This window comes from Muscardinus avellanarius, assembly GCF_963383645.1.
Source record: "Muscardinus avellanarius genome assembly, chromosome: 21".
Classification (NCBI taxonomy): domain Eukaryota; kingdom Metazoa; phylum Chordata; class Mammalia; order Rodentia; family Gliridae; genus Muscardinus; species Muscardinus avellanarius.
This window is the reverse complement of record NC_137807.1, coordinates 22,527,623-22,540,130: the sequence shown is the minus strand read 5'-3', so window position 1 is coordinate 22,540,130 and position 12,508 is coordinate 22,527,623. Positions and strand designations below refer to the sequence as shown.

The 12,508-nt window shown below is 48.6% G+C and overlaps 1 protein-coding gene across 1 annotated transcript in view; it reads left to right on the top strand.

Annotated features, from left to right (window-relative positions):
• The window catches only part of SVOP (SV2 related protein), a gene marked incomplete at both ends in the record, with an annotated part of 63,097 nt that overhangs the window by 30,141 nt on the left and 20,448 nt on the right, over positions 1-12,508 (top strand). The window contains 2 exons of the mRNA XM_080717945.1: positions 10,749-10,812; positions 11,782-11,907. Coding sequence (XP_080574071.1) covers positions 10,749-10,812; positions 11,782-11,907 — 190 coding nt within the window. The remainder of the gene's footprint in view (positions 1-10,748; positions 10,813-11,781; positions 11,908-12,508) is intronic.

Genomic DNA, 12,508 nt, shown 5'->3' with positions numbered 1-12,508 from the left:
GGCTGAGATAGGAGGATTGCAGGTTTGAGGACAGCCTCAGCAAGTAGTAAGACTCTCATCAACCTAGAGAGAGACTCTGCTTCAAAATAAAAATTAAAGAATTGGGACTGGGGATGTAGCTCAGAGGTAGAATGCCCCTGGGTTCAATCCCCGGTAAAACAAACAAAGAGCTGGGATAGGAGCCAGTGGTAGAGACGCCCTGGGTTTAATTCCCAGTATAAGGGGGAAGGGAGTTACAGGAAGGATTTTGTGTAGATCCTATGCAAACAGCATGCCACTTTTATAAGAGATCCAAGGAGTGTCTGGAAGCCAGCTCCCTCCAGATACAAGAGGGGCTGTATATCTGCTAATGACCTCGGGGGCTGCACAGGTGGCTACACCAGCCTTCTGGTACCCGGAGTGATGGCGTAGTGGGAGAAGCATATCAGGCCAGGCGTGGTGGCGCACACCAGCAACCCAGCACTTGGGAGGCCGAGACAGAAGAATCGCAGGTTCGAAGCCAGCCTCAGCTACTTAGTGAGGCTGTCAGCAACTTAGCGAGAATCTGTTTCCAAAACAATTTTAAAAATGGGTTTGCCGGGCATGGTGGTCACGCTTGTAATCCCCGAGCTTGGGAGGCAGAGACAGGAGGATCGCGCAGGTTCGAAGCCAGCCGCGCGCGCTGGCTTAGGAGACCCTGTTTCCAAAATGAAAATGTAAAAAATAGGTCTGGGAGTGTAGCCCGGAGGTAGAAGGGCTTCCAGGAACCCCAGTACCACCAAAAAAAAAAAAAAATGGGTTTGAGGGTATAGCTCAGAGATAGAACGCCTCTGGGTTCAATCCCGGGCACCAAAAAGATAAAAATGAAAGAGAAAAAGAGAGAGAGAGAAGAGTATCGTCATCAGTATTGATGTCATCATAATGGTTGACAACAATGATACAATAGCTGGGGGGGGTCACAAAAGTGAGATCATAATAAAAACAATCGGCATACTTTGGGCTGGGTATTTCACTGGGAGGTGCACTGCTGCTAGGGGTGGTGTTATCCTGTGTTGCGATTTCCATTTTACAGTTGAGGACACTAAGGGGTGACATCCTTTGCCCAGGTCACTCGGAGGGTGAGTGACCCAGAGCCGTGTTTGTGTGACCCAAACACCCACACTCATCACGGTGAGCCGCCTCCCCCTCCGACCTCAACCCAGGGAGGCCGGAGAGATGTTGCCTTTGTTTCTGTGGCACTGGGGAGACTCTGCTTCAAAATAAAAATTAAAGGTTCACAGACAGCTATACATAAGAGGTAAATGAAGAGGGTGGCATGTTCCAATAAAATTTTATTTTATTTTATTTTACTTATTTATTTGCAGAACTGGGAATTGAACCCAGGGGCATTTTGTCTCCAAGCCATACCCCCAGCCCCTCCCCTTTTTAAAATTATTCTTTATTTTGAAACAAGGCCTCACTAAGTTGCAGAGGGCCTCACTAAGTAGCTGAGGCTGGCCGTGAACCTGTGATCCTCCTGTCTCAGCCTCCCAAGTGCTGGGATTACAAGCGTGCGCCAACACTCCTGGCTTCCAATAAATCTTTATTGCCAAAACCGAGCAGCAGGTTGGCCAAGCCCTGCCTGGCCCCTTGATTTGGGCCCAGCACAGATAGGAAGTGTTCCCCAGGAGTGAGCAGCTCCTTCTGTCAGCCTGGACTGTTCTCAGAACCTGAAATGACAACAGCAAGAACCAGAAGCCATGGTGCACACCAGTAATCCTAGGACTTGGGAGGCTGAGACAGGAGGACCACGGGTTCCAGACCAGCCTCAGCAACTTAGCAAGACCCTGTTGCAAAATGAAATATGAAAAGGTTTCAGGGTAGAACTCAGAGGTAGAAGGGTCCAACCCCAGGACCAAAAATTAAAATAAAATAATAAATAAAAAATGCTAGGGCTATAGCTCAAAGGTAAAATGGCACTGAGTTTAACCATCACATAAATATGTGATAAAAATCTATTTACATATATATTATATAGTACAATAATTTGTTATTATATATTTTATTATCTGTACATTTATTATTGTTATATGCATATTTACATGTTATATATTATACAACTATGTACAATATTTATATATAATTTTTTTTTATACTGAGGATTGAACCTAGAGGCATTCTACCTCCAAGCTATCACCCCAGGCCGATTTTATTTCTTTACTTAGAAACAGGGTCTCACTAGGCTAGGTTTCTGAGCCTCCCTACATGGCTGAGGCTAGCTTTGAACCTGTGATCCCCCTGTCTCAGCCTCCAAGTACTGGGATTACTTAGAGAGGCCCTCCGCAACTTAAGAGACCCTGTTTCCAAATCAAAAATAAAATAGGAGCCGGGCATGGTGGCGCACGCTTGTAATCCCAGCATTTGGGAGGCTGAGACCGGAACATCGCAGTTCGCAGCCAGCCTCAGCTACTTACTTAGTGGGGCCCTTTGCAACTCAGTAAGACCCTGTTTCAAAATAAAGACTAAAAAATAGGGCTGTGGGCATAGCTTGGAGGCGGAATGCCCCCTGGGTTCCGTCCCCTGGACCACAACACACAATAGAAGAAGGCAGAATGGGCGGGTTCATCTTCTGTTTCTTCTTCGTACCAATTTCTTGAAAACACCACAAAGTTGATCAGAAACAGCATGAATCTTTAATGGTGCTGAAAAGCAAGATAAGGGTGCATGGCTGGCCAGAAATGGCAAGGAGCTGCTGGGACTGCTGAGCAGCTGGGATTACAGAGGCCGAGGGAGCAGAACGGTAAAGGCCACGTCTGGACAGCAGAGAGGGGACCGCTGCGGGAGAGCATCTCCCGCCGGTGTGGGGAGGAAGTAGAGGACACCAGGAGGAGAAAACAAAGGGCCCAGAGCTGCGAGGAGGGCGCCCTGCCCTGGGCGCTGTGAGGGTCTGCGGCGCCCTGCCCCACCTCCCGTCATGGCTCCCGGTGAAGATGCCGGAAAGAGAAGCAAACCCTCCCCCAGCCCCTCACTCTCTCCCTCCTGGCTCTCACATTGCTGCCCCCCAACAGGAGGAGACCCCCAAAGTGGGATCTGTTCCCATTTGGTGTCACAAAACCAAAACTGGAACCAAGGCAGAGTCCCCAATAGCACACATTTATTCAGGGGCCAAGAAGATGGAGACGAGGAAGTCTGGCTCACAGACTGACTTCCTAACCCCTTAGGGGAGGGAAAGTCACAGTTATAGAGTGGCGGGGGTGGGCGAGCTTGGTGGCACACGCCTGTAATCCCATTTCTTGGAAGGCTGAGACAGGAGGATTGCAGGTTCGGGGCTAACCTCAGCCACTTAGTGAGGCCCTCAGCAACCTAGAAAGACCCTGTTTAAAAAGATAAATAAATAAAATCGGGATGGGGTGTAGCCCAGAGGTAGAAGGTTTGTGAGTTTCATCCCCATAAAAAGAAAGAAGAAAAAGGAGGAGGAGGAAGAGGGAGGAAGAGGAGGAGGAGGGAGGAGGAGGAGGAGGAGGGATAGGCTGATAAAGGGGAGGAATATTCCTGACTCTTCTTGGCATAAGCAAGATTTCCTGGACTCAGGTACTTTCTCGCCTCTTCGGCTCCTTTTATGCTCTGCTGCTTCCTGTCCTGGTGGCTGGTGCGTGTGCCATTTTAGTATGGAAATTAGTTTACACCGCAGTGTGAGGTCATTTGCATGGCCATTTGGGATCTTGCTGGTTTCAACTGATTATCAAGAGGAGGAGCTTCCAAGCAGGCATCCCTTTCATGAAAATAAACATAGGATTAGGGTAAAAGGTAAGTTTGTGTAGATACTGTTCAACCCTTCCTTTTTATTTTATTTTTTAGTTTTTAGTGTTTTGGTGTGGTACTGAGGATTGAACCCAGGGGCATTCCACCTCCAAGCCCCAGCCCTTTTCTTTTTCTTTCTTTCTTTCTTTCTTTCTTTCTTTCTTTCTTCCTTTCTTTCTTTCTTTCTTTCTTTCTTTCTTTCTTTCTTTCTTTCTTTCTTGTCTCCCTAAGTTGCTGAGGCTGGTCTTGAACCTGTAACCCTCCTGTCTTAGCCTCCCAAGTATTGCACCCTCCCCCTTCTTAGCTTCACTCCTCATTCTTGAGACATGCTGAAGGGTGTAGGTCTGTCTTCTGTGACTCCCCCCCCCCCCCCGTACTGAGGATGGAACCCAGGGGCATTCTACCTCTGAGCTCCACCCCAGCCCTATTTTTTATTCTTTATTTTGAAACAGGGTCCCACTGAGTTGCAGAGGGCCTCGCTAAGTAGCCGAGGCTGTCTGAACCGCGATCCTCCGGTCTCAGCCTCCCGAATGCTGGGATGACAAGCGTGCGCCACCACGCCCGGCTTCTGTAACCTTTTAAAGCTGGATCTGGGTGTTACTCAGGGGCCTAGCCAAGGAACGGGAACTTTTCCCTAGCTAACCTTAAGTAGGTCTGATTATTACCTGGCTGCAGGTGATAGCCCTGAGTGACCGTCACTTGTCATTTTATGGCATCCAACCTTCTGCTCACAAAAAAGATCCGACAATTACGGATGATGGGTTCAAAGACCAGAAGGAAGGAGAGAGCCATCAAGGGACCCAAGAGAGGCAGAACCCCGGGGCGATCTGGTGGGTCCCTTCCAACCCAACATCACGGGCAGGGATGACTGGAGTGTGGTCTTGGCCTTTCTCTAAGCCCGTAGGCTGCTTCTTCTATGATTCCACTGGTGTCTACATGAAAAAATACAGGATGTATGGGCTGTCCCTCACGGAGTCTGTGCAATCAAAACATATTAAGTACGACCTCACCAGAGCCAGCTGTGGTGGCGCACGCTTATAATTCCAGTACTTGAGAAGCTGAGACAGGTTAAAAAAAAAAAACCTAGATTTAAAGTTCTGGGCAAGCCGGGGTGGTGGTGGTGGTGCGCGCTTGTCATCCCAGCACTTGGGAGGCTGAGACCCGTGGTTCGCGGACAGCCTCAGCCAAATAGTGAGGCCCTCTGCAACTCAGTGAGGCCCGGTTTCAAAATAAAGAACAAAAAATAGGGCAGGGGGTGTAGCTTGGAGGTCGAATGCCCCTGGGTTCCACCCCCGGACCCGTTTTAAAAAAAAAGCACTGGGCATAGTGGTACACACCTGTAACCCCATATTCTTGGGAAATTGAGGCAAATTGATTATAATTTACAGTCAGCCTGGGCAATTTAGCAAGATCCCATCTCAAAAAAAAAAAAAAAAATGCCGGAGATGTAGTTCCGTGGCGGAACTCCCCTGGATCCAATCTCAGTACCAAAGAAAGAAAAGATCAGGGCATAGTGGTACTTATCTATAATCTTAGTACTTGGGAGGCTGAGACGGGAGAATTGAAGGTTCAAGGACAGCCTCAGCAACTTAATAAAACTCTAAGCAACCTAGCAAGACCCTGTGTCAAAAACAACAACAACAAAAAGAACCGGCCATGGTAGCACAAGTTTGTAATTCCAGTATTTGGGAGGCCGAGGCAGGAGGACGGCAGGTTCATGATCAGCCTCAGCTACTTAGGCCCTCTAAGCTTAGTGAGGGCCTGTTTCAAAATAAAGAATAAAAATAGGGCTGGGGTTGTAGCTTAGAGGTAGAATACCCCCAGGCTAACCCCCTTTACCCTCCAAAAAATAAGAAAAGAAGAAAAAAAAACTGTACTTTAAGCCATGGAATAACTTGTCCAAGATGAAACGCGTAGTCAAAGACAGCCGAGGTTTAAATGTCACCTGGCCTCCTAATCCCACTCTCTCACCTGCTCCGCTAGATAGCTCTTTATTTGTGAAGACAGCAAATCAAACTAGAACCAAAGGACAGGAGAAATATTCAGCCACCCAATAGAGCCGCTGGCTCCTCGGCACATCTACATAAAACTAATTACATCTTAATTAGCCGGTGTTCTTGTCTAGTTATAAAAATGGCTCCCCTATGTTCATTATTCGGAAGCACTTAGCCGAAGATACTTTATGTCATTAAGTATAATTAAGAGTTTCCATTCATTTAGAATAGCACCGCCCAATTGTAGCTCTTCATACAAATAGATAAATAGGATATTTTTTCTGCCTAATTGTTAAAAGCTCAACCATCGAATGTCTTTATTTTATTTATTTTATTTATTTATTTATTTATTTATTTATTGGGGGGTGGTATTTGGGTTCCTGGAAACCCTTCTACCTCCGGGCTACACTCCCAGACCTATTTTATATTTTTTATTTGGAAACAGGGTCTCTTAAGCCAGCGTGGCTGGCTTCGAACCTGTGCGATCCTCCTGTCTCCGCCTCCCAAGCGCGGGGATTACAAGCGTGCACCGCCACGCCCAGCAGATGTCTTTATTTTTTATGTTTATTTATTTACTTACTTATTTGTTTATTTATTTGGGGTGGTATTTGGGATTGAATCCAGGGGCATTCTACCTCTGAGCTATATACCTCCAGCCCTATTTTATTTTATTTTATTTTATTATTTTATTGTGGCACTGGGGGTGGAACCCAGGGGCATTGTATTTCTGAGCTGTACCTCAGACCTATTTTATTTTTATTTGGAAACAGGGTCTCGCTAGGTTGATGAGAATCTCAGTAGTTGCTGAGGCTGTCCTCGAACCTGTGATCCTCCTGTCTCAGTCTCTCAAGTGTTATGTCCAGACGCCCGGTTTAGTTTTATTTTGAAACAGGGTCTCCTTAGGTTGATGGGAGTCTCGCTACTTGCTGAGGCTATCCTCGAACCCGTGATCCTCCTGTCTCAGCCTCCCAAGTGCTGGGATGACTGGTGTGCACCACCACATCCAGCTAGAAGTCTTTATACTGTATTAGGCTATCTGTTTTCTGTTACTGAGGCTACAAGGCCACAGGCTGGGTGGGGCAGAAAGAAGAGAGGTCTCCTTGGGTTTGTCGCCCTGGTCCCAGGTTAAAGAGAGGCTCCAGGCAGCAGGAGGCCCCACGTGGTGGCGAGAGATGGAGGCACGTGTGTTTGCTAGTCTCTCTCCCTCTGCTTAGAAAGTCACCAGGGTTCAGTCGTGGGGCTTTATGTTGATGGCTTTATCCTAATCGCCTCTCAAAGGCCCCATCTCTAGACACCATTGTGGTATTAAGTTATTCCCTCTTAAAACCTTACAAAGGCCGGGCGTGGTGGCGCAGGCTTGTAATCCCTGCGCTTGGGAGGCTGAGAGACAGGAGGATCGCACGGGTTCGAAGCCAGCCTCAGGTACCTAGTGAGGCTCTCAGCAACTTAGTGAGACCCTGTTTCCAAATAAAATATAAAATAGGTCTGGGAGTATAGCCCAGAGGTAGAAAGCCTCTGGGCTCTACCCCTAGTACCACACACACACACACACACACACACACACATCCTTACAATGGGGATAAAATGTGAGACCTTGGGGTGACATGCCGTATCCAAACCAAGACAATAATTAAAAAGACTTCAGGGGTTGGGGATGTAGCTCAATGGATGAGCTACATCCCCAACTTGCCTAACATGTGCAAGGCCCCAGGTTCAATCCCCAGAAAACACACACACACACACACACACACACACACACACACACGATGGGCTGGTGAACAAGACACACCTGGCTCATCTGTACTTCCTGAGCCTCTCAGCCTCCCGCTTGCACTCCTGGTCACAGGCCCTGGGCAGGTATCAGAGTGACCCAGGAGGCTGAGCCTCCTGCAGGCTAAGCGAGCACCCATCCACTTCTGCAAGTTATCAGGCAGCCCGGGCTCCAGGGTGGAAGAAATAGATGCGTGTTGGGATTTCTTGTTTCTTTTCCCCCTGCGGGCTGGAGATGGGACCCGGGGCCTAGGCACGTGCTCTCTCGCGAGTCACACCCCCAACTCTGATTGGAAGAGGCACAGATCCACAGAGGGGAGGCGCTGGGATGAGGACAGCACACTAGAGCGCCTTTTGCAAGCCAGTTGCAACTGGATTCGAAGCCAGAGCTGTCTGATGGCGCTGAGCAGATCCTGCAAAGGCTTGGGCGCGGATGCGCTCAGAAGGTCATGTTCAGCTAAGATGCCGAGTTAATATTTTACTTTCTGTCTCCGGAGGGGCGTCAGGAAAGAACGGGCTCTAATTCAAGCAAAGGACTTCAGTGGTGCTGTGTTTTTAGCCTCGCAAACAGTAAGATTTTATTTCAGAAAATGTAGAAGGTGCAAATAAGCAACCCCCGAAATGATCATCCCCTCTGATTGCAAGCATCTTCTCATGCAAATAAGCAAAGTCCAAGTTGGCACGAGGAGGGGAGGCGTAGCGTTTTATGACCAGTAGAGGGCGCTGTGTGTCTGTGCAGAAACACCCTTAACCCAGGTGGCTGAGCTGGATCAACTTGGCCCAAGCTAAGTATGCTCAGGTGGGAGGGTTGCTCAGCGTGGAGGACGTGCAGCCAGCCTCAGGTACTTAGTGAGGCCCTCCTAACTTACTGAGACCCTTTTTCAAGATAAAGAATTAAAAACAGGGCTGCGGTGTAGCTCAGAGGTAGAATGCCCCTGGGTTCCACCCCCAGTACCCGCCCCCCACACACACACACACAAAGATAAGCCAGGGGTGATGGTACATACCTGTAATCTTAGTATTTGGGAGACAGGAGGATCGCTGGTTCCAGGCCAGTGTCAGTAAGAACAGCAACCCTAGTGAGACCCTGTTTTTGTGTGTAGTGGGGGTCTGGGGATGGAACCCAGGGGCATTTGACCTCCGAACTACACCCCCTGCCCTATTTTTTATTCTTTATTTGGAAACAGGGTCTCACTGAGTTGCAGAGGGCCTCGCTAAGTAGCTGAGGCTGTCCGCAAACTGCGATCCTCCGGTCTCAGCCTCCTGAATGCTGAGATTACAAGTGTGTGCCACCACGCCCGGCTAGATCCTGTTTTTTTTTTTTTTTTTTTTGGTGGTACTGGGGTTCCTGGAAGCCCTTCTACCTCTGAGATACACTCCCATGGGCTACACTCCCAGACCTATTTTTTAACATTTTTATGTGAAAACAGAGTCTCTTAAGCCAGCGAGGCTGGCTCCGAACCAGCGCGATCCTCCTGTCTCTGCCTCCCAAGCGCGGGGATTACAAGCGTGCGCCACCACGCCCGGCTAGATCCTGTTTTGAATTGAAAAATAAAAAGGGCTGGGGGTGCGACTCAGAGGTAGAATGCCCCTGGGTTCAATCCCTAGCAACAAAACAAAAACAAAAAAACAAAAGAAGAAAAGAAAAACAACGATAAATGCCACAGGTAGCTGCCCACCAGCTCGCCCTTGACATCTGCCTGGGAAGGTTCTTCAGGCTGGTTCAGCAGCCTGTCGTCCGACCTTGCTCAGCTCTTTATACCACGGGAACACCAAACCAGGCAGCAGGTCATTTCTTTCCAGGCGTGTGATCCAAAAGGCGAATCTCTAATGGCCCAGGGTGTCGGCGTAGCTGTTTGGCGTAGCTGCTTGGTGTAGCTGTCTGCCATGGGATTGATTGATGCCAGAATGGGCCGCTTGTGGGAATTGCTAAACGCCTGTTTCTTCGCTTGTCAGCGGGATCGTAATTATTACCATACTTTGGGTGAAGCTGGAGCTGCTCAGTTTTTCCTAATGAACTGCTATAAATAACAGCCAAAGGAGAGCCCTTGATGATAGGGAGAGATGTGCCCGAGGCTTGGGCTGCAAATACATTAACACCCAGAGGGGTGCACACACCACAGGAATGGTAAAACCTCACAAGCTGTTAAAACGAATGCGGCGAAGCCGGGTGTGGTGGCGCACGCTTGTAATCCCCGCGCTTGGGAGGCTGAGACAGGAGGATCGCACGGGTTCGAAGCCAGCCTCAGCTACTTAATGAGGCTTTCAGCAACTTAGTGAAGACCCTGTTTCCAAATAAAATATATTTTAAAAAAAAGTCTGGGAGTATAGCCCGGAGGTAGAAAACCTCTGGGTTCCACCCCCAGTACCACAAAAATAAATAAATATAAATTAATTAATTAATTAAAACGAATGCAGCAAGCCGGGCATGACGGCACACGCTTGTCATCCCAGCGTTTGGGAGGCTGAGACAGGAGGATCGCGGTTCGCGGACAGCCTCAGCTACTTAGCGAGGCCCTTTGCAACTCAGTGAGACCCCGTTTCAAAATAAAGAATAAAAACTAAGGCTGGGGGTGTAGCTTGGAGGTAGAATGCCCCTGGGTTCCATCCCCAGTGCCTCAAAAATAAGAAAGAAAGAAAGAAAGAAAGAAAGAAAGAAAGAAAGAAAGAAAGAAGAAAAGAAATGTGGACAAGTGATAGAGCGCTTTGCATGCTCAAGGGTCTGGGTTTGATTCCTCAGCACAGCAAAATAATAGTAATAATAACAATAATAATAATAATAAACAATAAAGTACAGCCCTATGTATATTAATATGGAATGATAATACCCAAAGTGTGTCTTGCACGCAGCCTGTGACACAGAAGCTTCAAGAACAAGTAGCTCATTTGGAGAGATTTTTCAGTACCCACTTTATTGTGGGCCCTGGGGGTTTTGACACCACTGGGCGCAGAGGCGCAGGTGCGCACGTAATCCCAGTCCTAGGGAGGTTGAGGCCAGAGGATCGCAGGTTTGAGGCCAACCTCAGTAACCCTGTTTCAAAATAAAAAGTTAATAAAGGGCTGAGAGTATAGCTCAAAGGCAGAATGCCCCTGGTTCAATGCCTAGTACCATACACAATGAAGGAAGGAAGGAAAGAAAGAAGGAAGGAAGGAGGGAGGAAGGACGCTATAGCAACCTTCCACCCAGTCCTGACCTTAACCCCTTCCTCTCCCTTTGACCCACAGGGTAACACTGTATGCTGAGTTCCTTCCCATGAAAGCCAGGGCCAAGTGTATTCTGCTGATAGAGGTAAGGAGGAGGGGCTGGACCTCTAAGGGATGCTGATTCTCTGGCAGCTCATTCTATGTTCCAAACCACGGGGAATGGAAAAGGAAGTTCTTAAATATAACAAGTCGGGCATGATGGAGCATGCTTGTCATTCCAGTACGTGGGAGGCTGAGACAGAAGGACCCCAGGTTTGAGGCCAGCTGCAGCAACTTAGTGAGGCCTCCTGCAACCTGGCAAGACCCTGTTTCAAAAGAAAAAGGAAACAGATAAGCCAGGCATGGTGGGACATTTTCTGTGATCCCAGTACCTGGGAGGCTGAGACAGGAGGATCACGGGTTCACAGCTATTTCATGAGGCCCCCTGCAACTTAGACCCTGTTTCAAATAAAAAATAAAAAAATAGGACTCGGGTGTGTGTGTGTGTGTGTGTGTGTGTGTGTGTGTGTGTGTGACTCAGAGGTAGAATGCCCCTAGGTTCAATCCTCAGTACTGCAAAAAGTATAAATAAATAATTAAGCCAGGTATGGTGGCATATACCTGTAATTCTAGTCCTTTGGAGGATGAGACAGGAGGTTTAAGACCAATGCATGGTAACTTAGCTAAACCCTGTTTCAAAATAAAAAATAAAATATGGCTGGGTGGGGTAGCTCAGAGGCAGAATGACCCTGGGTTTAATCCTCAGTACCACACATCAACAAAATTCCCCTCGATGTATCCGCCATCATACCGATGCGATATTGGTTGTGTTGGCCTGGGGCAGAGCCGCCGGGCTGCACAGCTCTGGAGGGCACCGTGCAAACCCTGCCCCGTGTGGACAGGACCCTCAGGAGCTGGGCAGTAGGAAGGCCTGGCCCAGCAGTCCCGTCCGCAGGAGGAGGGTGCTGCTCTGACCTCGCAGGACCCAGCTCTGCCCAACCCAATGGACCCCCTTGTCTCCGATGAGCCCGCAATTGCTGTCTGTGTCTGCCGCTGACCCGACTCTCTGTGCCAGGTCTTCTGGGCCATCGGGACCGTGTTCGAGGTCATTCTGGCTGTGTTTGTGATGCCCAGCCTGGGCTGGCGCTGGCTGCTCCTCCTCTCGGCCCTGCCGCTCCTGCTCTTCGCCATTCTATGTTTCGTGCGTATCCCTTAAGGGCTCTCCTTTTCTACCTGGCACTTGGCTGGATTTTGGTGGGAAAGTACTGGGTGGAGAATGACACCAAAGCCATCTTTGAAGATCTTTATAAATCGGGAAGTGAGACAAGGAAACAAGGCTTGAGTGGCCCCAGGATGGGGTGTGAGATTTCTTCCAGTTCTCATAGCAAAGCCCACAAAGTCATTAGCTCAATCCAATAGGAGTTTATTTCTCACTAACATGTCAGGTGAGATGAGCATTCTGATTGGCCAATGGGATTCTGGGCCCAGGTTCTTTCCAGAGTGTGGCTCTGCCATCCCCTCTGGCTTTTGGAGTCTTCCACATGCAGATAACAGACAGAGAAGGGAAAATGGAGACTGCACACCCACTTCCTAACTGTCCTGCCCTGGGATAATCCGGTGAAAGCAAGTCACATGGTCTCGACTAGCTGCAAGGGAAGCTGGGAAATGTTAGTCCAAGGCTGGGCAGCCTTATCCAAAGACAACTCTATTGGTGAAAGCAAGTCACATGGTCCCAACTAGCTGCAAGGGAAGCTGGGAAATGTAGTCCACAGCTGGGCAGCCTCATCCAAAGATAACTCTAC